General features: G+C 38.6%; 1 protein-coding gene and 1 pseudogene across 1 annotated transcript; one reads left to right on the top strand and one right to left on the bottom strand.

Annotated features, from left to right (window-relative positions):
* Window positions 1-27,046, bottom strand: part of LOC143864433 (flotillin-like protein 4) — a 36,847-nt pseudogene that overhangs the window by 8,502 nt on the left and 1,299 nt on the right.
* On the top strand, window positions 966-27,030 carry LOC143864170 (TNF receptor-associated factor homolog 1a-like). The gene is made up of 10 exons (XM_077375043.1): window positions 966-1,035; window positions 1,636-1,862; window positions 8,234-8,345; window positions 14,492-14,580; window positions 14,678-14,746; window positions 14,861-14,990; window positions 17,543-17,701; window positions 18,115-18,463; window positions 20,664-20,776; window positions 26,540-27,030. The coding sequence occupies exons 2-10, from the start codon at window positions 1,673-1,675 to the stop codon at window positions 26,661-26,663; spliced, it is 1,335 nt and encodes a 444-aa protein (XP_077231158.1). The 5' UTR covers window positions 966-1,035; window positions 1,636-1,672; the 3' UTR covers window positions 26,664-27,030.

The raw sequence follows: 27,046 nt of genomic DNA, 5'->3' as shown, positions 1-27,046 counted from the left end.
TTTCTCTAAATTTCTGAAGAAATTATAAAAACACAAAATTTCGAACGAAAATTCGGCCGAAATCTGTTATCGTTTCTGGTATTGGCAAGTTTGGGTTTTGGTGTTGACCAAAATCCGATCGAATTTCGGATTTCGGTCAAAATTTAAAACCATGGTCCGAGGGCACTATGAGGCCTCACTAACTGCCCTAAACAGCATAAATAGAACCAAAACTTGGTGTAGATAACTCACTCCATGTGCCTGAAACCACTACTAGCTCATGTTAGTATCATCATCTAGTGGGAGTGGGCAAGAGAGCTTGAAATTCTTTAACACTACGAGTACGAGTAAGAAGCCTAAACAATAGAGACATTGTTGTTACGTTACAAACACAACTAAAGTAGTAGCCCTACGCGTATATACGGAGACAAGGGTATGAAAGATATGTTTAAAAGAGAGGGCACGTAACAAGTAACATGCACATGTGGCTATACACGATACCGGTCATAATATATATATATATATATATATATATATATATATATATATATATATATATATATATATATATATATATATATATATATGAGGAAAGTGGAGCTACACCGCCGGTGTAGCTAACTTAGCTACACCGCCGGCTTAAAATACAATTGGCCCACATTGTTTTGGTGATCCAAACCATTCATTTGATTGGCTCTCACATAGATAGGGTGTCCACCAAAAATCAGCTCCATATGATCATCCCACCCTACGATTTGTGGAGGCAAAAATGAACGTGTAAAAACCTTCAAAAATTTGTCCATTTTTGCCTCCACAGTTTGAAAGGTTGGGATGATCCTATAGAGCTGATTTTTGGTGGACACCCTATCTATGTGAGGGCCAATCAAATGAATGGTTTGGATCACCAAAACAATGTGGGCCCATTGTATTTTAAGCCGGCGGTGTAGCTAAGTTGGCTACACCGGCTGTGTAGCTCCACTTTCCTCATATTCTAATTTTTAGGTTTTTAGGGACAACAACTCCCTTTCTCTATTCGGCCTTTGCTCTTCATTCTAGGTATTTTATTAGATCCCCAAAACCTAAATTTTTCTTTCCTTTGATTGTTTTTGATTTATTTGCTTTGATTGGTTATTCATATGCGGGTTTTGGTTCTGGGTCTGAGATTTCTGGTTTTTGAGAGATGGTTGAGGATTTTTTCGATGTGGGTTTGCCTGGAATTGGGTTTTTTTTATATTGGGTGATTGACTTTTTTTTTTTGTGGGCTATTTTAATTTTTGATGATGTTGGGTATTTTATTGGATGTGGGTATTTCTTGAGTTGGGTTTATTGATGTGGGTTTTTTTGTTATGAATTTTGCTGGTTGGATGTAGGGACTATTGAGGGTTTTATGATGTGGTTGAAGTTTTTGAAGAGGAATTGAGTTTTTGAGGCTTATTTGTTTTAGGGTTGAATGGAGAAACTGATAGGTTTGAGGGTTTTTTTTCACTGGATTCTTATGTAGCTTTGTAGATGGATTACTGGTTTTGAGACTTGTAAACATATTTTTTGAGAAGGTTGAATGTTATTATGGTTTTCTGAATTGGGTTCTTTCTTAATTGGTTTATTGTGGGTGTTAATTTATATTTATAGTTAATTTTTTTTGTTTTTTTGTTTCAGGTGAAAGAGGGGTTTAGGGAAAAATTTTGGTGTTGTAATGGCTGGGAGTGCGAGTGCGAGCGCGAGCGAGGATAATGGGGCTGGATGGTCTTCGGAGGGGATGTCGAGCGGACAACGATGCCAGTCTGGGGATTCTCTGGCGGAATGGCGGTCCTGCGAGCAAGTGAAGAATGGGACCCCATCTACTTCACCCCCTTATTGGGACACTGATGATGATGATGATTGCGGTATTGCGGTATTTTTCTCCACATCTCTCCATGTTCACTCGTTACTTTTATTTTTTAATTTTTTATCACCCTTGTCCCTTTTAATTTTAGTCCTTTAGTCCTGTTTGTGTTGTTTTCCTTTCTAGCAATATTGTTATGTTGCCTGATTAACCTTGGGTTTTATGGAAATACACTTAATTCATTTTTGGTAGGTAAGTTGCGATTGAACGTCAGACCTTATGGTTGTAGAGCATTGTCTCTACCAATCGAGCTAGAGGCTCAACCCCAATACTCTTAATTAACAGTTCGTGATTTGCCAACTTTTTCTGAAAAGAAGAGGAAAACTTAAGAGCATGGTATATTGGTGTTTTATAAGTTTGTTGGTTATCAGTGGCTTCAGACCTTATCGAATATTTAAAGGGAACATGCGATATTAGGTATCGAGTTCATCAATCTTTTCTGTGAGAGTTGCTGTTGACTGTAAAGAAAGGTAGGCGTATCTGTTATTGTCATGGGGTTGAATAAAATTAAGGTCCTGTTTGTTTTGAATTTTGAGAACCAATTGCGAGCCAAAAGCTGATTGTTAGGCTCAAATTACGTTTAATTTTGAGTGCATTAGAGATGAAAAAATTCATATTAATTGTTACATGTGTAACTCATTGTTGAGTTTTCTTTTCCTTCCTTTTTTCCTTTACTTTTATTTGTTTTTTCTTCTTCTCTCTGTGGTTGGTTTTGGGGGCAGTGAGGAAAAATGGCACTCTTTAGCCAAGTGTTGCCAACCACACCATGTCATTACTTGTTTCCTCTATTGTTGGTATAATTTAAGTGCGCCTTAAGAGCTGAAGAAAACAAAGGTATTGCAAAATAATAAAGGAGAAAAATAAATGGTGAAAGCAGGATTTTTTAGCAGAATAATAGGGGAGGCATGTTTAATTTGACAGCATTATTGGTTAAATGGTTGGCATTGTTTTCTGTTTCTTGTGGATTAGAAGTGTTAAATCCATCACTCACCTTCAATTTTCTGATAATATACTTATCTCTGTTAAAGGTAAGCAAGCTTAAGATCATACTAATATAGTTAGTATCAGGACTGAAAGTAAACATGGGCAAAGAGTGTGATGGAAAGGAACAGAATGAAACAGGTAGCAGAAAACTTTGGTTGGAAAGTAGGGGGAGTGCCACGGTGTCCTACTTAGGACTTCCATTGGGGTTTGGTATTCTCCCATCTTTGATAGAATGGATAAGAAGTTATCTGGTTGGAAGAGGAATTATATCAGACACATAAACCTTATCAAATCAGCCGTGCCCAACCTTTCAATTTATTTATTATGACCACCCACCCACCCCCCGGCGTGCACGCGCGTGTAGAATTCCAGTTGAAGTGACAAAAAAAAATGGAAAAGATTCAAAGGAACTTCATAATGCAAGTGTATATGGAGTTTAGAGAGGAGAGCATGGATCTATGGTTGAAGGTCATTGCTGGAAAATATGTGTGTGTGTGTGTGTGTGTGTGTGTGTTGGGGACGAAGGGGGGGGGATGGGTGAGTATTATATAGGAACCTTATGGAAACTGGTTTTAACATATGGTAAATGACACCCTTGGCTGTGTGGCGGGGAATTTGGAATGAGAGGAATGATTGCACCTTTCCTTTCAAGATAAGTACATCTCACTAAAATAAGTTGCACTGAAGATCAAACTATCAATTATCATCAGAAGCATTATCTATAGAAGAGTTTAGTGGAAACTCCCGCGAGAATATGCTAAGAAAATCGAAGGAAATATTGTTTGGAAGCGGACCAAAAAAGAAGGTAAAAATGTGTCAGGAACAACCCCCCCCCCCCCAAAAAAAAAAGAAGAAGAGAAACTCATTAAGTTGAATTTTGAGGGTTTCTCTCTTGATGGCTGTAGACCAGTGGATGTTAGGCGGTCTTTAGAGATGCTAATGTTGAGGTTATTCTATCCTATTAGGCTCTAGTTGATCGAAAAGGGTGGTGGAGTTAAAAGCGCTTCAAACTGGAATACGATTATGTAGGACTGAATTTAGCGGAAGATGACTAAGAAGGAGATTCATCCAATGCTATCACTTGGATGGGAGGAGACAAGATGGACTGTGGAGGCTTGGGGAATATATGAGTGAGATTATTGAAACAATGAGGGATTTTGTGGAGAAGTGTGTGCTTATTCGTAGAAGTGCAAATGAAATGGCTGATTAGTCTAAATCTTGGCGAGATGGGCAGAATTGTATTATTTGGGGTGCAACTCGGGTCGGGTTCAACCCGAAAAAAAGTCACGTTCGGGTCGGGTTGAGTTTTCCCAACTCGGGATGGAAATCGGGTCGGGTTGAGGGTTTGGGCAACCCGACCCAAGTGAAACCCGACATTTTTAATCAATTTTTTAAGCTTAAAAACTCGGGCTGGGTTCAGGTTGGAAAAAGGGGTTCCTCGGGTCGGGTCGGGTTGGCCCCAGCCCGACCCGAGTTGCACCCCTATGTATTATGGGCACTTTCTGCCCACTGATGCAAAGTTTTGTGTCTTTATGTTAATCAAAAAGGGTGGTGGAGGTAAAAACGCTTCTAACTGGAATACGACTATATAGGACTGAATTAAGAGGAAGATGGCTCGGAAGAAGATTCATCCAGTGTTATCTATTCGACAAGGAGACGAGTTTGGACGGTGGAGGCTTGGGCAATATCTGAGTGAGATTATTGAAACAATGAGGGATTTTGTGGAGGGGTGTATGCATATTCGTAGAAGTGCAAATGAAATGGCTGATAACTTTATCAAACCAGAGATGAGATGTGAAACTTGTAATACGGGCACTTTCTTCCTACCGATGTAAATTTTAGTATTTTAAATGTTAACTAGGGCCAAAACGCAACCAAAGCAAATCCTAACTGACTCGCTACGACATGAGTGAGTACTCGGTTGACATGGCCATGGGAGTTTTGATTTACATGGTAGTTCAAAACACGGACTCCAAAAAAAAGACAACCAAGGTAAAAGCGACTCAACTCAAGTGAATTGACGATTGATTGAGGGTTTTGAAATGGTGGTAAATTTGTATTCTTTCTATACCTATTTCAATAATGTTATGGATCGAAAAGAACAAGTTTTCTGTGAACATGAAAAATTCAAATTGGTTCTATCAGGTCCGGGATCATAGAAAATCCCAGCCAAACTCTATGAATTGAGTCTAGTGGCTCATTTAGGTGAGACGTAGGCTGCACCTATTTTAGGGCATATTTTGGGCTATCTGAAACCAATACACCATGAATTTAACAAAAACAAAGTGAAGTATGGATGATGAAATTGATGTTGATGAGGACTTCTATGCATATGGTTCCACACAATTAGCATTGTCTGCAGTAGGCTAAACTGAGCCTTTTTAGATTGAGAGTGGTTGATTGGAATCACTTACATTTATGGGAAATGTGTATTGGGCCGTAGAGGTTCTTTATTTAAGGTAGGGTTTTGAAATAGTGGTAAATTTGTAATCTTTCTATACCTATTTCAATAATGTTATGCATCGAAAAGAAAAAGTTTTTTGTGAACATGAAAAATTCAAATTGGTTCTATCAGGTCAGGGATCATAGAATATCCCAGCCAAAATCTATGAATTGAGTCTAGTGACTCATTTAGGTGAGACGTAGGCTGCACCTATTTTAGGGTATATTTTGGGCTATCTGAAACCAATATACCATGAATTTAACAAAAACAAAGTGAATTATGGTTGATGAAGTTGATGTTGATGAGGACTTCTATGCAGATGGTTCCACACAATTAGTATTGTCTGCAGTAGGCTAAACTGAGCCTTTTTAAATTGAGAGCGGTTGATTGGAATTACCAAGGAAGCAGGATTCGTTCTCACAGGTGGGGAATCGCGATTTCCCGATTCGCGAATCGGATTCGGGATTCGGTTTGATTCCCTAAAATAGGGGAATCCCGAATCCTTTTCATCGGAAACACGATTTCTTTTCCACCGGAATCGCGATTATTCATTTATGGATTCACGTTTCATTGATAATAAAATTCGCGGATTCACATTACCCAAAACCGCAAATCCCCCCCTTCTCCCTCTTGAACGGTTTCTGTGTGAATGGTTAACTGCTTGAGAGGTTTTCGGGCTTGAGAATGGATTAGGGGAGTGATATTTACGCCCATTTTGGTCACCCACACCCATCGTTAGTGGCAATGGGTGAGAGGAATTTAGTGGCTTTGATTGCAAAGGGGGCTAATGTACATGATGTGAGAAAATTTTAGTGGCTTTGATTGCAAAGTACACTAGCAATGGGTGTTCCCAGCGACTCTCCGGCGAATCCCTGGCGACTCCCCGACGATTCCCCGGTGAAATTTTGAATCCCGCTCCCAACCATCCCTGGAGCCTTCGAATCCCGAGTCGAATCCCGTTTTCGATTCCCGCCCTGGCAACCTTGGGAATTACTAACATTTATGGAATTGGAATTACTAACATTTATGGAAAATGATGTATTGGGCCGTAGAGGTTTTTTATTCGAGGCCCAAATTAGAAAATTTTAGTCGAGTACCATCAATATTTTTGCATTCATTCTAAATTATTTTTCTTCAAGAGATGTTGGTATCTATCTTTTGGGCTCTAATTTGATGTAATTGGATAATAGAACTAGAGATGAGATTATTAATTTATAATTTCTTAGTGGCTAGAAGTGGGATCAATAATTCTTAAATGCTAAAGTAGGAAATAAGCAATAACACGGGTTATATCAAAATTTGGTCTTGGTTCCATGTTACATGGATTTCTCCAGATGGGCAAAGAATCCGTGTCGGACATGTCTCGGATTCCAATGCTTCAAGATTCTTGGAGACACTTCTAGATATTTTAGAACAGTGATAGTGAGAATATAAGCTGATGTTGAGATTGCTATTTTAGAACAGGATAATTTTTGGAAATCAACCTTATTTATTTCTCTTTTCATGAAGGGGGGATTTTAACTTCTGTATCATGGTATACTTCATCGTTCATTTGGGAATTTGGATGGCACTGGGAAAGGAGCCATTGCAAATTGTCTGTCTCTAAATTAATATGTTTCTACATTACTATATAAAGGCTTCTTATAACCTAACCGATTTTTCTTTTGAAAAGAAACAGGAGAAAAAGAGAAAGCTACAGGAAACAGTTACATTGAAGCATTCTTTTCTTTTTTGGCTGCTATAGTAGTTGTCTGATACTTTGTCTTGCAAAAATATGAAATTTATCTTTTAAAATTGAAGCTTTTGTCTCAGATAAAAAAAGGGAAGAAAAAACTCAACTCAACTCAACTCAACAAACCCTTTGTCCCAAACTAGTTGGGGTCGGCTATCCTTTAGAAAAATTTCATGAAGAAGGTGAAAGGAATCTCCCGGCTCTAATCCTGGCTTTAGTTGGGTTCTTCTACGTGGATCATTTTCTTCCATTCTATCCTATACAAGGTCATGTTCTCTGCTATGTTCCTAGCTATCAAGTCTTTCCTCACTGTTTCTACCCAAGTTGTTTTCGGTATGCCCCTACCTCTTTTTACTCCATCAACTTGGCACGCGTCGCCTCTTCTCACTGGAGCATCCAAAGGCCTACGTTGGATATGCCCAAACCATCTTAAGCGGTGCTCTCTCATCTTCTCCTCAATTGGTGCCACCCCCACCTTTTTACAAATGTCTTCATTTTTAATTCTATCTAACCTTGTGTGGCTGCACATCCATCTAAGCATTCTCATCTCCGCTACACTCATCCTATGCACATGCTGCTTCTTGGCGGCCCAACATTCTAAGCCGTACAGCATGGCTGGCCTCACATCTGTCTTATAAAACTATCCCTTCAACTTGGTAGGGATTTTACGGTCGCACAGAACTCCTGAGGCAAGCTTCCACTTCAACCGACCTGCTCTTATTCTATGGTTAACATCCTCTTCAATCTCTCCTTCCTTATATAGAAAAAAGGGAAGAAAAAAGAATACCTAAAATAAAACTCGAATGCATAACAATCTCATCCCAACTTTTGTATCAATTTTACTATCTGTAATTATTCTTCTACTGTGATCTGCTAATCTTGCAGTAATTTTGGCACCGATTTTCCCATTCATGGAATGAACTACCAAAAGGAGCCGTAAACGCCTTATCTCATTAATAGTGCTAGGAAACAAAACTAGATTGTTGTAACTGGAAGCTACTAAGGGAAACAAACTTGATGTGCATTTTGCATGCTTTGTCTTTGATTCTGTGTACTTGGCTTCAAGGCACAACTTGTTTTTATTTTTTCTTCTTTGAAAAAAGATAAACTTCGACGCTGTATTCATTTGCTTCTTCGCCAGATTGTGTACGGGCTGTAATGCATTGTAATCATTTTGTCTGAATTTTTTAACAGATAGTTGATGTTTTTGTAGGGGCGAAGCCTTCTGAGCTATATGTAAAATATACGTGGAAGATAGAAAATTTTTCAACAATTAGCAAGAGGGAACTCCGAAGTAATGCATTCGAGGTTGGCGGGTACAAATGGTATGAGATTTTTAAATCTGCTTTAATTCTTTATGTTCCTTTTGTTTCTTTAACTAATTTGTGTCAGTCGGTGTTATCATACTTCGCAAGTGTTATAGTGCGCTCTCTCTCTCTCTCTCTCTCTCTCTCTCTCTCTCTCTCTCTCTCTCTCTCACACACACACACACACACACACACACAAAAATCTGTGTTTCTATTTACGTCTGTGCGTGTAGGGTAGTTCTGTACTTGATTTGAAATTCTGGTCATGAAATACCTATAAGTTCTTCAGTCAAAGAGCGCATGCTTTCATTGGGTCCATCGAGCATTTGGTAAAATTTGAAGTGTAAATTTATCTGCATTTTCTAGGAATAAATGGCAAATAAAGTTGGAATATTTTTTTTAGTAATTCAATGCTTATGCGCACATGCACATAACTCTCCTCTATCTGTTCTGTTGTTAGTGTGACTCTTCCATTTGGACTACCATACTATTCCCATTGTTAGAGAGAAAGAATGAGAGAAAGGGTTTGTGTAAGTTAGGGACGTCTTCCCCTTACACATGTATTTATAATAACAAGAGGATTACAAAGACAATTATGCCCTTAGGCATTCTACTTATTCTAACACTCCCCCTCAAGCTGGAAAGTATATATCATACATTCCAAGCTTGCTACAAATATCACTCAACTTAGCTTTGCTTAAAGGGTTTGTAAACATATCTGCTAGTTGATCTACGGATCAAGTGAAGACTATGGATATCTCTCCTTTCCGGATTCTCTGACGAATAAAATGGCAGTCCACCTCAATGTGCTTCGTTCGTTCATGGGAAACTGGATTGGTAGCAATATGTATGGCAACCTTGTTATCACCATACAACCTAGAAGGGGAGGAGGGAACAACACCAATCTCAGGCAATAGTGAGCGCAACCAGATAAGCTCTGTACTCGTATGTGCCATGGCCCTACATTCAGCTTCAGGACTGGACTTGGCTATGACGTCTTGTTTCTTGCTTCGCCATGACACCAAATTCCCTCCTACAAAGGTATTGTATCTAGTAGTCGACCTCCAATCTGTTGGAGATCCTGTCCAATCTGCATCAGAAAAACCTTCAATTCTCATATGACCATGCCTCTTAAACAACAAGCCTCTTATTGGAGCACCCCTCAAGTACTTGAGAATTTGGATTACTGCGGGCCAATGTGAGGTACGTGAAGAGCTCATGTACTGACTAACTGCCCCTACAACATACAAAATGTCTGGACGAGTAACTGTAAGTTATATGAGCTTCATAACTAATCTCCTATATTTGCTAGGGTCATCCAACATGTCCCCAACTTCAGAAATAAGCTTCACATTAGGATCCATGGGTGCAGATGTAGGTTTCACTCCAAGATTTCCTGTCTCTTCTAATGAATCCAACACATACTTCCTCTGTGATAGAGAGAGGCCTTGAGAAGAACGTGCCACCTCTATCCTAAGAAAGTACCTTAGGCGACTCAGATCTTTAGTAGAGAATTCTTTCTGCAAGAATCTCTTCAATTTTTGTATACCCCCTGAATTATTGTCAGTGATAACAATATCGTCCACATACGCTATCAAAAATTACAATCATCTGCAGACTAATGACCGAAAACTGAATGGTCAACAACACATTGTTTCATTCCAAAACACATGACTGCTTCTCCGAATCTTCCAAACCCATGCTCTTGAAGATTTTTTAAAACCATAAAGAGACTTTCTCAGGCGACAGACAGAGGAGGACATCTCCCCCTGTGCAACGTACCCAGAAGGTTGCTCTATTTAAAACTTCCTCAGTGAGGTCGCCATGGAGAAAGGCATTCTTCACATCGAGCTGATAAAGAGGCCAATCATGATTTACTGCCAGATCAAGTAACACTCGAACAGAAGGAATCTTCGCAACATGTGAGAATGTCTTAGTGTAATTAACGTCAAAGGTCTGAGTATACCGTCTCGAGTCAGTCCAGTCAGAAAGGGGAGGGCCCGCAGTCTAGAGTGCATCTCGGGAGTTTGAACACCATCCCGTTTCAACCAAAACGACTTCTATTCTATAGGACGGTCGCGTCCAGTGGCATCGTATATAAGTCAAGGCTGCATTTAGGGAGTCTTTGACTTCGTAAGATAAATCTCTTGCAAATTTCCCTTCGTGGGTTCCTTGTGACAGCTGAGTAAGTGGTTATAGGATTGGTTTATCCTCCCTCATACCAGTGAATCGAGTTGCATACGAGAAAGAGTAGGTCTCATCGGCTATCTGATAGTGGTTTGCCCAGGATCCGACATGTGAAAGGAAATTCTGCTTTGAGATACATATTGATATCTAGCTAGGCGAAAGCACAAAAGGGAGTAGTTTCAATTGAAGTTGCAAACCAAACCTTTCAAAGACAACAATTTAGGATTCTCTAAAGGGAAGCCCTCTCTTCTGCTACACGTTCCTATCAATATCGATTAGAGTATATTGAAAGCAAAGCTAGTGATATCTTCTACTTCTAGTAAGGGAGTAAAGGAGTACTCAAATCGAATATAACCTTTATAACCTTTACTAATAAGGAAGAGAAAGGAGCCAATAAACATGCTTCTGGCGACGAGGCGTGCTTTCAAACGCTCAACAGTCCGATCTGGCTGATACTTAACAGAGAACACCCATCGACATCCAACAGGGCGAGCACCAGAAGGCAGAGGAACTAAATCCCAAGTCTGATTAGTATGAAGTGCACCCATCTCTAGATCCATGGTAGAATGCCAGCTTGGATGAGAGAGCTTTGGCCACATACTGTGGTAGAGAAACAGAGGACAAGGAAGACACAAAACCTCGAAAAGCAGGGGTAAGATTATCATGTGAAACAAAGTGAGAAATAGGGTGAGCAGTAGAGTGAGAGTGAGTGCGAGAAGCAATAGGGGAATCAGAAGGCACCATAGGTGAAGGAAGAAATGATGCCTGAGAGGGAGGACTCTGGATCTCTGGCAGAGAATATGAGTCTGGGAGAGGTGGTAGATGATCTGCCCGCCGACGTCGCTGGTAACACTTCATAAGAGCAGGAGGCCCCGGAGGTGGAGAAACTGACACAGGGACAGAGGCCGATGTAGGTACATCCACTGATGAAAATGTTGACGAATGTACAATAGGGTCCGGGAGTACTAGGAGAGGGAGAGCAATCTGTGAGACATGTGTATGACTATGGGTGCAAAAACCTTTGGAAGGAAGGTCTCGAACTTAAAGAAGGTCACATCAGCAGAGACAAACCATCGGCGGAGACGAGAACTGTAGCGACAGTAATCTTTTTGGGTACGAGAATAGCCCAGAAAGACATTTCGCTTCGACCTAGGGTCAAACTTATCACGACCAAGGCTGAGAATGTGAACAAAGCACACACACCCAGACACCCTAGGCATGAGATTAAAAAAGATCCAGCTGAGGGTGAAGAACCCGGTAGGGTGAGTCACTATGAAGAACCGTTGAAGGAAGACAGTTAGCAAGAAATCATGCAGTAAGGACAGCATCACTCCAGAAGGATTTTGGTACTCACATTTGAAAGAGTAAGGTGTGAGCCACCTCAAGTAAGCATCGGAGTTTCCTCTCAGCCACACCATTCTGCTGAGAGGTGTAGGCACAAGGGGGCTGATGTAGGATGCCATCGGTGGAGAGATAAATCCTGAAACCCATTCGAATCCGAGAAGTATTCCATAGCATTATCTATGCGTAAACATTTGAGAGTGGAATTATATTGTGTTTGAATTTCATCATGAAAGGCTCGGAAAGCAGAAAAACCTTAGAACGGTCTCTAAGTAAAAACAACCATGTCATACGCGAATAATTATCAATAAAAACAATGAAGTACTTATAACCAGTTGAAGGCTCGACCCTAGAGGCCCCCCATACATCTAGAGGCCCCCCATACATCTGAATGGACTAATTGAAATGGACTCGAGACTCGATTTACTACTCGGGGAGGAAAGGACACACGATGGTGTTTCTCGAGTTCACATGACTCGCATTGAAACGAATAAACAGATCTAGGAACCAAAGGCGGTCTGCTGAAGTTGCTGAAGAGAAGGGTGGCCCAGACGACAGTGCCACTGATATGTATCGACAGAACCATGCAAGGCAGCCAGAACCGAGCGACTTTCCAGAGTGTAGAGCCTATCTACCTCATGTCTCAAGCCAATCATCCTCCCAGTCGAGAGATCTAGAAAAAGATAATAAAATGGATAAAATGAGACAGAGCAATCTATAGTCTTAGTAAGCTGGCTAACAGAAAGTAAACAAAACACACAAGACTGAAGAGAGCGGAAGGCCATAGTGAGGAATGATACTACTAACACCAGGGATAGGAGTAGTGGTACCATCAACAAGAGTAATGGACTGCGAATTAGAATGAAATGGGACGAAAAGAACTAAGCTGAGAAGAGTTACCGGTCATGTGGTTCGAGGCCTCCAAATCAATAATCCAGGAGCTAAAGTTAGAGAGAAGGGTAGTCTGTGAGCCACATGGCTGTGCAAAGCCCGCAGTAGGATGGGTGCCCAAGTGAAGACATTGAAGCTCCTCAAAGTCAGCCTTGGATACTGCGAAAGAATCACCGGACGTCACTGGCTCAGTAGCAGGGGAAGGAGCAGCAACTGGAGAACTAGCAGTAGAAAGATGGGCCGAGCGGACTGACGAAGCTATGAATGCAACTGAAAACAAGTGTCAAGATGGTGGCCCTCTCTCTGACAGTGTGAACAATAAAGGCGACCACGGCCCCCACCAACATGGCCACCACCGCGACCACCACGCCCCCGACCACTGCTGAAAGAACCATTTCCGTGACCAGTGCGGTCACCACTATCATATGCAGCCAGGATAGAACTATCAGCAAAAACAGAGACATCCGGGAAGCATCAGTTAAAAGACATTGCTGGGCACGAGAGTAGGCCTCTGTGAGAGAGGGAATAGTACCAGAGCCGATAATCTGCTGACGAAGATGAACGAACTTAGGACCTAGACTGTTGAGGTAATGAATAACATGAATTTGGTCCCGCTAGCGCGCAAGTACTGTGACATCAGACGTGAGAGGCATAAAGACATCAAGTTGTTGGCATCGGGAGACGAACTGGCTATAATGGGCAGCAAGAGACATGTCACCACAACGAAGACGCATCCACTCAGAGTATGTAGCACATCTGCGAGTAAGATTGGCTACTCCAAAGTAGAGTAGCGCAGTATGATCCCAGATCCAAGGTTTTAAATTTCGGTTTCGGTCACCACCGAAACGTTTCGGTTTCAGGCCGAAATCATGTAAAAATATGATTATGATTTCTTTTCTTTTTTTAATTTCGACCGAAATGTCTAAAATTTCGGTGTAAATTTTGGCGATTTCAGTGAAAATTTTGGCTATTTCGGTGAATATTTCATAAATTTCGCTGGGAATTATAATATTTCGGTGGACTTTTCTAAAATTTCGATGGATCTATTTAAAATTTCGGTGGAAAATTTGTAAAAAAGGCTAAAAATGAAATTTTAACCAAAATTTCGGTGACATTTCAGAATTTCGGTGAAATCTTATAAAGAAACGACTTCATGTAAGTTTCGTTTCGGTCGCGGCTGAAAACGTTTCGGCCGAAATTTAAAACCATGCCCAGATCTCCTTCGACGTAGGGACGAGCATCATGGTGCTGGCAATAGTAGGAGTCATACTCTGTCATAAGATGGTGCGAATCAGCACATTCTCCTGTTCCCAAAGGGTTAAATGGAGAAAGAGAAAGAGGCACTGTTCACGGCACTGTTTGGAAGAGGATGGTGGCTAAGGGTGATGTGTGAGAGAGAGAGAGAGAGAGAGAGAGAGAGAGGGCTGCGTTGAGGGGGCGTGGTGCGTAGGGTGAAGGGAGAGAAGAGATGGGCGAGGGGAGAGCTTCTCCAAGTCCCTAGGGCATCGTAACCCTAGGGCTTTGATACCATGTTAGAGAGAAAGGGTTTGTGTAAGTTAGGGATGTCTCTCCCTTACACTTGTATTTATAATAACAAGAGGATAGTACAGTTATGCCCTTAGGCATTCTACATATTCTAACACCCACCAATATATGTATATAAATATTTATATTGTATTAGACCCGAGTTGTTTTTAATTTATGCAGGTTGAGTTAATTGGAAAAATGATGAAATGGATTTGCAGGTACATTTTAATCTATCCCCAAGGATGTGATGTCTGCAATCATCTCTCTTTGTTTCTTTGTGTCGCTAATCATGACAAACTTCTTCCAGGTTTGTGAATGACTTTCCTGATGCACTAGGAGGTTTGTGTTCTTGGCCGTCTGTATTTATGTATTTGATTTTTTTTTTCTCCCTCAATTATCGACAGGATGGACTCATCTTGCACATTTCACAATAGCTGTGGTGAATAAAGATCCAAAGAAGTCTAAATACTCTGGTTGGTTCAATATAAGATTGCATACAATTTTAGATGCTGTAATGGTCTAGTATTCTTGCTCAGTTGTCCTTTTATGCATTTATTTGCTTTGTAAACTTAAGGTGAGTTTTGCAGATACACTGCACCGGTTCTGGAAGAAAGAGCATGATTGGGGTTGGAAAAAGTTCACGGAGTTATCAAAAATTTTGGATGGCTTTATTGTTTCTGATACTCTTGTTATCAAGGCTCAGGTTCAAGTTATCAGGTATTTTATTTTTTCTTGATGTGAATTATTACTGTATATCTGTCTGCTATTGCTGTTATTTATCCACTTCTCTGTGTTTTGCGCTGCATGCTGGGCTCATAGTATTGTCATTAGTAAGAAAAAAGCTATCACGAAAGGGTATAGCTTGCCCAATTTCCAAAGATGACTGCTGACCCTACAACACTCTCTAAGAAGAGAGTTGGCCCACAGTCAGAGTTAAATTTAGGTTTCGGTTTCAGTTTCACCCTTGGCCGGAGCCGAAATTTCGGCTGAAATCCGGTAATAAAAAAATATTATTTATTTCTTCCCAAATTTCGGAATCATAATATTTTTTTTTTAAAATCAATTTTTCAAAATTTCTGCAATTTCGGACGAAATTTTTGGGATTTCATGAAATTTGAAATTTCGCCAAATTTCGGTTTCAGTCCCAACCGAATTCGGTTTTCGGACGAAATTTAAAACCATTCCCATAATTGATGTTGTTTCCTGATAACAATTCTTCCTTAAGATTCAACTTATTCATAGGATTCTGTTTTACTCTTTCCGTATGTCATTATGCTACAGTTTAATTTTTCTAGACCTTCATACTACAAGTTCACAGTGTTGTTCGGTATTTTTTTTTGTTTTCAGTATTCCGATTGTCTGAAGCTTTGCATAGTCCCTGTAATATTACAGACTCCTGTTTAACAATATAAGCTTGACATTTTTTGCTTGATAGAAATTAAGTTTTCAATATTCCGATTGTTTGAAGCTTTGTCTAACTGTAAGATTATTGGCTCATGTTTAACAATATAAGCTCTAACTCCCTTGTCGAGTGATTATTTTGACCCTTTGGTAAACTACGTGAAATTTCTTTAGTATGAGACTTATGTAGAAAAATGTTAGATGAAAACAAGTTCTGCAAATATGACTTACCGTCGGTCTCTTCAAGGTTGACGTTCCTACTCTTCTCGAAACACTCATTGTTTGACCCTCGATAGGGATATTAATATCTTGGAGCAATAATTAGTGGGTTCTATGATTCATATCTGTTGCCTTAGATGCTGGAAAATCCTTTAGACAACGTCTAACGACCCGGGTTTTTTATACCACATATCGCTACGGGCAACAAAACATATTTATTCCTGTAATTACACAGCGGAAGGTTAACTTACATCCTGAATTTACAAAAATCCCAAGTATGACATATTTAAAACCTTTTTACATCTGAGGAGATTGGCTAGGTTCATCATTTCCGTATTTCCTCAAGTTGCTTTCACACTTCTCATAACTAAGGTTCCTCATTGACAATTACTCCCGCATCCAAATTTTCAAATCCTGGTGGGAAAAAGTGGGTTAGGAGAGCAGGTATATAGAAGCTTCGACGAGTAGCTGAAATCAATAATAAGAGACGGTTCTATAAAAATATGCAGTATTTTGTATAGAACATAGTGTGAATTTAAAACTAATACTAATAGGATTTTTTTATAGAAACAATTTAACTAGATAGTAAAACAAACCATTTAAAGCCCAACAGTTTCCAACTGTTTCTATTTCTGAAGTTTCCTGTAACGATTTGCCTCATCCTCGTATTGCCCGCTTTGGACTTGGCCCGCTTCCGCTTTTGGGTAAGTTGACAGCTCAGAGGTACTAACACGTCACACGAGAGAGACTATCACACATTTACCTCTTTCATTTCTCATTTTCGTTCAAACTTTTCGTGCATATGAAATCACATTTCATTTCATTTTCCAGAATGAAACACATTTTATCATTTTGAAACAAATATGATTTGATATTTCCCAAATGTAAACAATGAATATTTGAAGTAAAAAGAATAAGAAATATTTGAATAAAACAACATATGATTATATCCCTATCACTTTCATTGAGAAAAGATACCAGCCGAGTCTAGCTATCACTTGCCTTATTAAACCTGAGAAGTGGGAATTTGAAGTTTCTTGACCTTGAAGATAACAACGATCACGGAGAAGTGATTCTCCTAGCCTTTTCCTTCTTCTCCATCTCCTCCTCCCCTTTCGTTCTCTTTCTTCCTTTTCTCTTCCTGGCTGCTCTATTTATAGGAAAAAATGAGAGGAATAGTAACATGTGAATAGTTTTTATGCATAATAACTGTTATTTTTACCGGGTATTACATAATGTCATGCTTTAGCATTGTCTTTTATAATTCTGGTACAAGCGCAAAGCCAGTTATTTCATTTTATGAATTTATTGCTTGTGTTTGAAATGCCGGGGGAAGTACACATGGGCAAAGACTAAATAAGTGTGTCTTGAGATATTTGTCTCTCAAGTTTCAAATGCCTCATCTATTATATATCTGTAGCTGCACCGTGTAATTTTATGTACGATTTTTCATTCTTTCCCCTTCTTTTGATAGATAACTGAATATGTGAATTCGTCTTCCAGTTGAATATGCATTTTCACTACTGGAACAGCAACTTTTTTGTTTAGTTGAGTTTTGGTTGGTGCATTTACTGGTTTGATGTTGCACTGGAATTTACAAATTTTATGATTTTTTTAATCGCTTCTGCTTTTGCTGTTTGGTATTTAAGGGAGAAAGCACACCGCCCTTTTCGTTGCCTTGACAGTCAGTATAGGAGAGAACTGGTTCGGGTATATCTATCCAATGTAGAGCTGATTTGCCGGCGTTTTGTTGAGGAGCGAAGAGGCAAGGTTGGCAAGTTGATTGAAGACAAAGTGAGGTGGTCAAGGTAGAGACTGTTTTCCCTGTTAAAATTCTTATAACCAATAAATCAAGGGAAATGTTATCAGCACAACCATATTTTGATATTTGCACAAACCCAGCTGTCTTTTCTTCTTTAATTGGCTCGTGAGAGCTTTTTGGGAAATGTAATAGCCTTTTGAGTTTTGACAACTCTTTAAATGCTAAAAGACAAGATGAGTTAGCAAAAATATCAAAATATGGTTGTGCTGATATCATTTCCCAAATCAAACACTAATGGCTTTCAATTACGTGCATCCTAAGCATACATGGGATTTTAAATGTGCTCTGTGTTGGATCTGTCATACAAGTTTATGTCCAACCGCATCAAGTTTTTTTTTTTTACTTTTTCTTTTTGAAGTTGGTATGCATTTAACTGTTTGTCACTTGGGATGATTGCAGCTTCCATACTTTTTGGTTAGGGGTTGACCAAAATGCAAGGCGTCGCATGTCGAGAGACAAAACAGATGTGATCTTGAAAGTAGTTGTGAAACACTTTTTTATAGAGAAGGAAGTCACGTCAACATTGGTTATGGATTCTATCTACAGTGGTCTGAAGGCTCTTGAATGCCAAAGTAAGAACAAGAAAGGGAAACAAAAAGCAGTGGATCTGGAGGAAATGCCCGCTCCTATTGTTCGTGTTGAGAAGGATATGTTTGTTTTGGCTGATGATGTGTTGGTACTGCTTGAGAGGGCAGCCCTTGAGCCGTTGCCTCCAAAGGATGAGAAGGGTCCTCAAAACCGTACAAAGGTGAGCCATAGACTCATGCAGTTATTATATCAATAAATTCAAGCTTTAGTTTTGAGCATTAACCCCAGGTTCTTATGTGATGTTAATTTGCTAGAAAAAATTTAAACTAAAGGGTTACAGGGAGATGCATTTCTTCATCTTTAATGCTACTTTACCTGGAGTTAAATACATGTTTGATGTCCGTCTTGGATGAGTTTACTCTTTTGACGTGGTTGGCTTAAGAAAAAAAGGGAACTGTTGTGAGATGATCTAGGTAACCTCTGGGAACTTCTATGTGACATTCAGTAACATTTGAGCACCATATTTTCACTAAAGCACCAAAAACATTTATTAATATAGGAATTAGCTGCTGTCATAGTTTTTATGTATTTAAGAGGTTGAGGAAAGCTTTGTTGAGGGGATGCCAAGTTACATGGTTCCTCGTTTCTTCCAACTTATGAAGTTAGCGAAAATCCAAGATTTTATGATGTGTATTAGGGTTATATATGGGGCACTACTTTGGAGCAATAAATTTATTGCCCCGACCTAATCAGTTACAATAGAGAATGAGATCTGACAAGACATCTCTCCTATTTCGAATGGGGCACAAATGGGATTTTTAAAACTCCATTTCCACCCATTTTTCTACACTTTGAAGCTTCTTGTGGCCCGGTTTATGGTTTTTGTGGACTTATTTTGAAGATGAGCATCCAAAAATCTGTATTGACTCGTTGATTGATGGATTAGAGCATCAAATTCTCAAACTTGGGGGTTTCTTCCTTTTACAAATATAAATTATTGATTTTTTCCTTTGCAATGATGTCGTCCTTTCTTGCTAATACATAATTTCTTTTTACTTTGAAGTTTGTTTTATGTTATGTGTATCGTTATTTTTACCCAGTTCTTTTTTTAAATTTTAAATGATTTGCTCTCTTATTTGCTAAATGCACATATAGATCCGGATTTAGGGATAGATCTATGCGTGCTAGCCCTATTGTTTATTTTTTTATTTTTTCTTTTCTTCTAATGATTTTGATTCTTACTTGTTAGACACATATATACCATGTTTTTTGTAATATTAACATTCCAAACCTTCGTTATACATTTTTTATGGATTGATTAGTGGACCATTAGTAATTTCGTTTTGTAATTTGCTATGTTTATACATTTTACTGTTTCTTTTTTGTTTTAAATAGCACGTAATAACATCACACATGCATGGATTCGGCATTAGAACTTGCATCATTGACTTTTTTCATGGGAAGAGGTTTGTAAATTGATGCAATTGGGTGGTTTGGGCATTAAATGAATCAAGGAGATTAAGCTAGCCCTTCTAGGAAAGTGGGTGTGGAGATTTGGCGAGAAAGGGAATTATTTTCTTGTCAGTCATTTTCCAAAAGTATGAGTTAGGTTTGAAAGATAGAGATGAAATTGGGTTTATCGGTTTGTAGGTTCTGTTCCAATAGCCTTTTTTTCGCCTAGGGCCCGTTTCAATCAAAGTAAAAGGCGAATATTTTTAATCCCTAACACAACATCAGGCGCGTTCCAATAGGTAAATTCCAAACCCGAATATTTAACCCTCCAATCTATAGAGGGTTAGGATCAACCCTCTAACATTCAGATCAGAGGGTTAGGATCAACCCATGGAAATGATTTTTGGGGCACAACCTATTTAGGCGGTGGCCCATCTAATGGACGGTTTGGATCATCCTATGGTGCGGGCCATACCGTACTTTTAATAAAGTGAGGAGTGCCCTCATAAAAAATACAAGTGCTGATAACATTTCCCTATATATATATATATATATATATATATATATATATATATATATATATATATATATATTTTTTTTTTTTTTTTTTTTTTTTTTTTTTTTTTTGCGAGTGCATGTGCAGAGAGAGAGAGAGAGAGAGAGAGAGAGAGAGAGAGACCAAAAATATATACCTTTTTGGTCTATGATTCATATGCAATGTTTTTTTATGATTGTTTCATGCCCGCATATCTGTTGTGGAATGCCTGATAAGATTAGTGCTTTTGCTTCTCTGTTTTGTCGTTGTAGGCTTCCCTTAGGAATTTGTAAAGCTCTTTATTTTGTTACTTTCTGGTTTATAGCTTTCCTTATGAAATATATATTGTCTCAATTATCTATCCATTATTACTTTAATACTTGCATTTCACATTATACTTTGCTGATGGCTTTTCATCTCTTTGCATTTTTAGGATGGAAGTTCTGGTGAAGACTTCAACAAAGATTCAATTGAGCGTGATGAAAGGCGGCTTACTGAGTTGGGACGTAGGATTGTAGAGATATTTGTACTAGCCCACATCTTTAGGTAATCAACATTCAAACTCTCTCAATCTTGCCTAACACTTAGGGAAATATTCTCGAGTGTCACTCAGTTGACGACTTAAGCGCCATATATTTTTTAGCTTAGATAGGCTTTCAATACGTACCACAACCTAACTTTTATAAATATTCACGACCTAAGCTTTTACATATCTGTTCAGGCTTCTTAGTTATTGTTTGATTAGCATGTTTGCGAGACTTTTTAAATGTATTTATGGATTAACATATTTATTATAGAGAAATAAATCTGCTAGATATACTTTTAAAAAAAAAACTGCTAGATACGAGATAAATACATACTGATGTGAAATGAAGCAATGGTGTCAAACTTAATTTTCTTTTATGTATGCGGCTCTAGGGCAATCTATTTAAGATGGGATGTCATACTGGTTTGATGAAGACTTGATATGATGATTTTTTGTAGAGAAACGATGTTTCTAGAGGTTTCATGTACTATTTCAAAATTCCCCATGTGACTCACCTGAGTTGATATAATCGAGCCAAGTTATACCCGCATCAACCAAGTACTCAGCCGCATCGTGACAAGTCGACTAGGATTTGTTTTGGCCTCGTTTTATCTGACATTTGCATTTTGAAGTCTTGGTTTCACGCCTCAGTTATATGTATGAGAGAACAATGATTGGTAGTTAGATGGGAGCTTTTCGGGGCAGCTGCTTGTACATGGAAGATTACATAGTATTGTGTTAGAAAACGAGCTGGTTTCATGTGAATACTTGCGGCTCTATATTTTTCTCTGAATAACAACAATGGATCTATTAATTAAAAGAGAAATGCTGCCATTCAAAAAAATAAAAATAAATAAATAAAAAGAGAAATGCATGAATGACAGAGATGGACAGATATCCTCAACTGATACCATCATGGCCATGGTTTTAAATTTCCGCCGAAATTGACACGAAATGATCAAAATATATTGTTTCCTTCTCCACTGAAATGATACCGAAACCGATATATCGAAGCCAAAATCATAAGTTCATTAGTGGTATACTATCAGTATGTATTGCATAATTGTATTTATATGAATTCCATGTGAAATGCGGTGTTTGCATTAATATTTTTATAAATTACATGTGAAATGTGGTGGGCAATGAATTATTAGATGTGCACAACAGGGCATATCACTAGGTGTTCGATGATATTAAACCATTATGAATGGTAATCTTTCATATGCTTATTTTGGCATTTCGTGAAGTTTCGTCCTAAAATTCTATCATTTGCAAGAGTTTCTATCCGTTTTTCGTGATTTTACAGGATCTCCACTGAAATTTCCATCAGAAACTGGAACATTCTGTTTCCGTGGCAACTGAAACTGAAACCGAAATTTAAGACCTTGATCTTGACGTTTCAGCAATACTTATTCCTAAACCCTAAACCCTAAACCCTACGTAGTAATACTAATTATAGAGGAATATGGTCTCCCACAACTGATAATCACACCCAACCACCTCCTTAGCTAATGTATCTTCTGGCTCATTGGTCTCCCTCAAAATGTGCTAAAAGTAATACCCATAAAGGAGCATACATCTGGTGTCTCCTCTATTGTGTCAGCACTAGGGATTGCCCTGGAGACACAATCTCATTACATGAATCCCCTTCTGCCAAAAGAGGGCCACTAATCAAATGATGTAACCGACTTCAAGCTTGGCGAAAGGCTAGAATCCCTACTTCACTTGTATTTCAACCCTAGGGGATTGAGAGCACCATTCTTATTCCCAAGGATTCAAACATTGGTTTTGACATGGGACTTCGGCCCCATGGACATAGAAATACTTCATAGAAGTTTATGAAGTGCATGGAAATCTTGTAGCAAGCATGGAAGTTTATGGTAGAAACAATGAAATTTAAGATGAAACTTTAGAAATGCTAGAATCAGCACAAATACACACTTGGAAACCATTACATATGCAACAAAACTGCCCCTAATGGTTTAATGGGATCAAACACCTAGTGACATGCATTCTTGCGCATGTCTGGAACAATAAAGTTGATTCTAAACATCGATATTTCACTTGTTTTCAAAGCTCGTGATCATGCCATTTCTTTTACTTTTTCAACTTATTTAATTAATGGAATTGGCATTAATTTTTTCTTGATAGATATGGTTTCTTGATTATGTGGTTCAAACTTGTGGAAGTCAACACATGTTGGTCAAAATTCACAAGTGTCAGTGGAAATTTAGTATTATGCTTATTGCCCCATTGTGGGCCCTAAGGATGCCGACATGGTAGGAAATCCACTGACCAAGTCGGGTGGGCCAACACACTCAGATGAATAAGATGTCAGCCCAAAGCTTGGCTGCAAATTGTCTAGGTAACAATTGATGGGTAACTATCTCCAATGCAACACCATTCACGATACATTACTGTGGAATTCACTTGCGAGGTGCATGAGTTGGTTCCTTAGTTACCGGGTAGGGAAATGAATTCGGGAAGCGAAACATGAAATGGAAAAGGGAAACACGGAGAAAAAATTTGGGGGGAAATGATAGAAAATCGTCTTAGAAACGCATTGAGAATGTCTTAGGAAACACATTTGAAGTGCTTCAAAAATGATAGAGAACTGATAGAGAAACAATCAATGGAAACACCATATATATGTTTTCGTAGATTTAAAATTTGTTAATTTCAAATTTCTACGGAATTTTATTCATATTATAATTTTTGTTGAAGTTTTTATGTATGTTCTTTATTTATTTTATTAGCATACTTTTCTACTTGTATTTTATTTTACAATGTATGCTATGTTTATTTTTTTTGAATGGTGTTACAATGTATGCTATTATTTTTAATATCTATTCCACAATTTTGTTATGTGTGTTTTGCACAACAATTTTAGTTAGTTTCACACATGTTTCACATACGTTTTTCACACATTTCCCATACGTCTCACGTGTTTTACACACGTTCAACATAAGTTTCCAATATGTTTCCCATAAGTTTCCAATATGTTTCCCACACGATTCCCATGCGTTTTGGAAATGTTTCCCAAATTTTTTTATTACATTTCGGAAACGTTTTTGAAAGACGTTTCAAGGGAATCAAGTTTCCCACCCGCCCAAGGAGTTTCAGGCTACTACTGTAAGACTCTTGTCCAAACCTACAATCAGCAGAAAGTGACAGTCTAGGAAGACTGAAAGCATCCTAACAATGAATATTTTGTCTGGACAGTCTTTCCAAACCTGATAGTCCTTACCTGACCTACGGACATACACCTTATATCAAAGAGGTAGCAGGCCAATATATACACTAATCTTGTCATCTTTAAAGTTTCTACGGTAGATAGCGGACCGGACAATTTAATTTAATTTTTTTTTTTGAAAGACCCAGACAATTGCATATCCTGCATACTCCTCAGTAAAAGTCTTTGATTCCTACCAATGTTTTGAAAATCGAAATCGAACCGTAAATCGTAATAGTGGTGTCTGCGTACACACACACACACAGAGAGAGAGAGAGAGAGAGAGTTCCTGCGCTCGAGTGCAAGAAACATGGTGGGCTCACATTTTTGGTTGATCCTAAGCATTCATTTGAAAGTCCCCATCATGTATGGGGTGTGTACCAAAAATCAGCTCCATTGGATCAACCTAACCCTTCCATTTGTGGGGTGAAAAAATGGGCAGATTTGTGGACAAACAGTATCTGTGCATTTTCTCACCCACAAATGGATACCCTAAGATGATCCAATGGAGCTGAGTTTTGGTACACACCACATCCATGATGGGGCCTTTCAAATGAATGCTTAGGATCACCCAAAAAATGTGGGCCCACTCTTGTTTCCTACACTCGAGTGCAGATAAGCTATCTGAGCTCAAGCGCAGGAACTGTTTACTTATATATATATATATATATATATATATATATATATATATGGGAAAGGTGTGCGTACTCGGTCGAGTAGATAAGCTTATCTACTCGGTCGGGTTAAAAACAGTGGGGGCCCACATTTTTGGGGTGATCCAAACCATTCATTTGAAAGGCCCTTACCTAGATAGGGTGTCCACAAAAAATCAGCCCCATAGGATCATCCTAACCCATGCAACAGTGGAGGGGAAAATGGACAAACACAACTTGTCCACAAATCTGCCCATTTTTCCCTCCACTGTTGGATGGGTTAGGATGATCCTATGGGGCTGATTTTTTGTGGACACCCTATCTAGGTAAGGGCCTTTCAAATGAATGGTTTGGATCACCCCAAAAATGTGGGCCCCCACTGTTTTTAACCCGACCGAGTAGATAAGCTTATCTACTCGACCGAGTACGCACACCTTTCCCTATATATATATATATATATATATATATATATATATATATATATATGGAAATGATTTCAACGCTCCAATGTTTTGATAAACATGAGCTCCCATGTGTGTCGTGTATTATTTAAAGGGCTGTCAAAGGAATATTAGGTTCTCAAAAAGCTCTTAAAGCCCTTTAAACACTACACGACAAACATGGGAGCGCATGCTTATCAAACATTGGAGCTCTGAAATTATTTCCCTATATATATATATATATATATATATGAGGAAAGTGAAGCTACACCGCCGGTGTAGCTAACTTAGCTACACCGCCGGCTTAAAATACAATGGGCCCACATTGTTTTGGTGATCCAAAGAATTCATTTGATTGGCCCTCACATAGATAGGGTGTCCACCAAAAATCAGCTCCATAGGATCATCCCAACCCTACGATTTGTGGAGGCAAAAATGAACGTGTAAAAACCTTCACAAATTTGTCCATTTTTGCCTCCACAGTTTGAAGGGTTGGGATGATCCTATGGAGCTGATTTTTGGTGGACACCCTATCTATGTGAGGGCCAATCAAATGAATGGTTTGGATCACGAAAACAATGTGGGCTCATTGTATTTTAAGCCGGCGGTGTAGCTAAGTTAGCTACACCGGCGGTGTAGCTTCACTTTCCTCATATATATATATATATATATATCAAAAATATAAAAATAATAAACAAATAAGAGAAGAATAAAATAGTTAATTATCATCCAAATCCATTAATTTAAATAGAAACTACCATGATTAGTTATTCAATATCATAATATGAATTATTTGCTAACAAACGTGTCACATACTAATCATCTATTTCTCATCCAAATCCATGTATATTAGAAAATTATCTTAAAAATAATAATAGATACAAGATCATATCCATTCTCAAAGTCTCATGACAAATATCAATTATAAGAAACTACTAAGCCGTTGATGTTGTCCTCATTATAGTCGTTTCCCTCCTCGATGCATGTAATGTCCTCAAGCACATACATTGTGCTTGACTGGTTCAAACTGATTTAATTCGTTTGAACTCCATTGTCTTCTTTGTTCTCACAAGAGGGTTTTCGATGGCTTCTTCAATTGCATAAGGGAAATGAGGTCTTTTGGAAGAAAACTATATTTTCTTTTATACAAATTTTTTTTTTGAAAGTTGACAGAATATATATTGATAATCATACGAAAATTACATGAAAAGGGGACCAGGAGTCCCCCATGAACCATCGACAATGTATGTGCTTGAGGACATTACTTGCATCGAGGAGGGAAACGACTATAATGAGGTCACCTCTGTAGTTTACTCTGGACATGCTTGTTCTAATTTAGTGTTTTATTTCTATCAGTTTTTTAATAGTTTAGCACTCTGTTTCATTTTTGGAAACTGAATTGATCCAATATATTCCTCTAGTTTTTTATATTATTAAACTTTTACTTCCGTGTTACAGCAATAGAATCGAAATTGCCTACCAGGAGGCTGTTGCTTTGAAGCGACAAGAGGAGCTCATTCGCGAGGAGGAAGCAGTACAAGCTGAAAGTGAGCTGAAGGCAAAGCGTGGAGCATCCGAATAGGAAAAGCGAATGAAGCATTCTGCACCGTCTGCCCCTCCCTAAGCTTAGACCCAATCTCCCCTTTCATCTTCGCCTCTGCCACATCCACCTTGGCTTGGTTTGCAGCCTCAATCCAGATACAAAAAGTACTCATGGCCTCGAACATCCACAAGTTGCTTAACATTCGCGTTATAAATCAACAACCCAAATTGGATCAATTCGAGCTGGACTTTCCCAAAAACTTCTTGTTTGAATTCTTTGGTACCTATTAGAATATGTGAGACCTTCATCAGCATACATTATATTTTAAGATTTTTACTAGGGAATTTTATTGTAATCAAACGTATGTCAATTTTCAATCCATTTACGTTTGAGGGGGCATGTAAAATATGTGAGATGTGACA

The sequence above is a fragment of the Tasmannia lanceolata genome, unplaced genomic scaffold (genome assembly GCF_043159265.1).
Source record: "Tasmannia lanceolata isolate RefF3 unplaced genomic scaffold, GAP_Taslan_0.1 ptg000048l, whole genome shotgun sequence".
Taxonomy (NCBI): Eukaryota; Viridiplantae; Streptophyta; class Magnoliopsida; order Canellales; family Winteraceae; genus Tasmannia; species Tasmannia lanceolata.
This window is presented reverse-complemented; position numbering and strand designations above follow the sequence as displayed.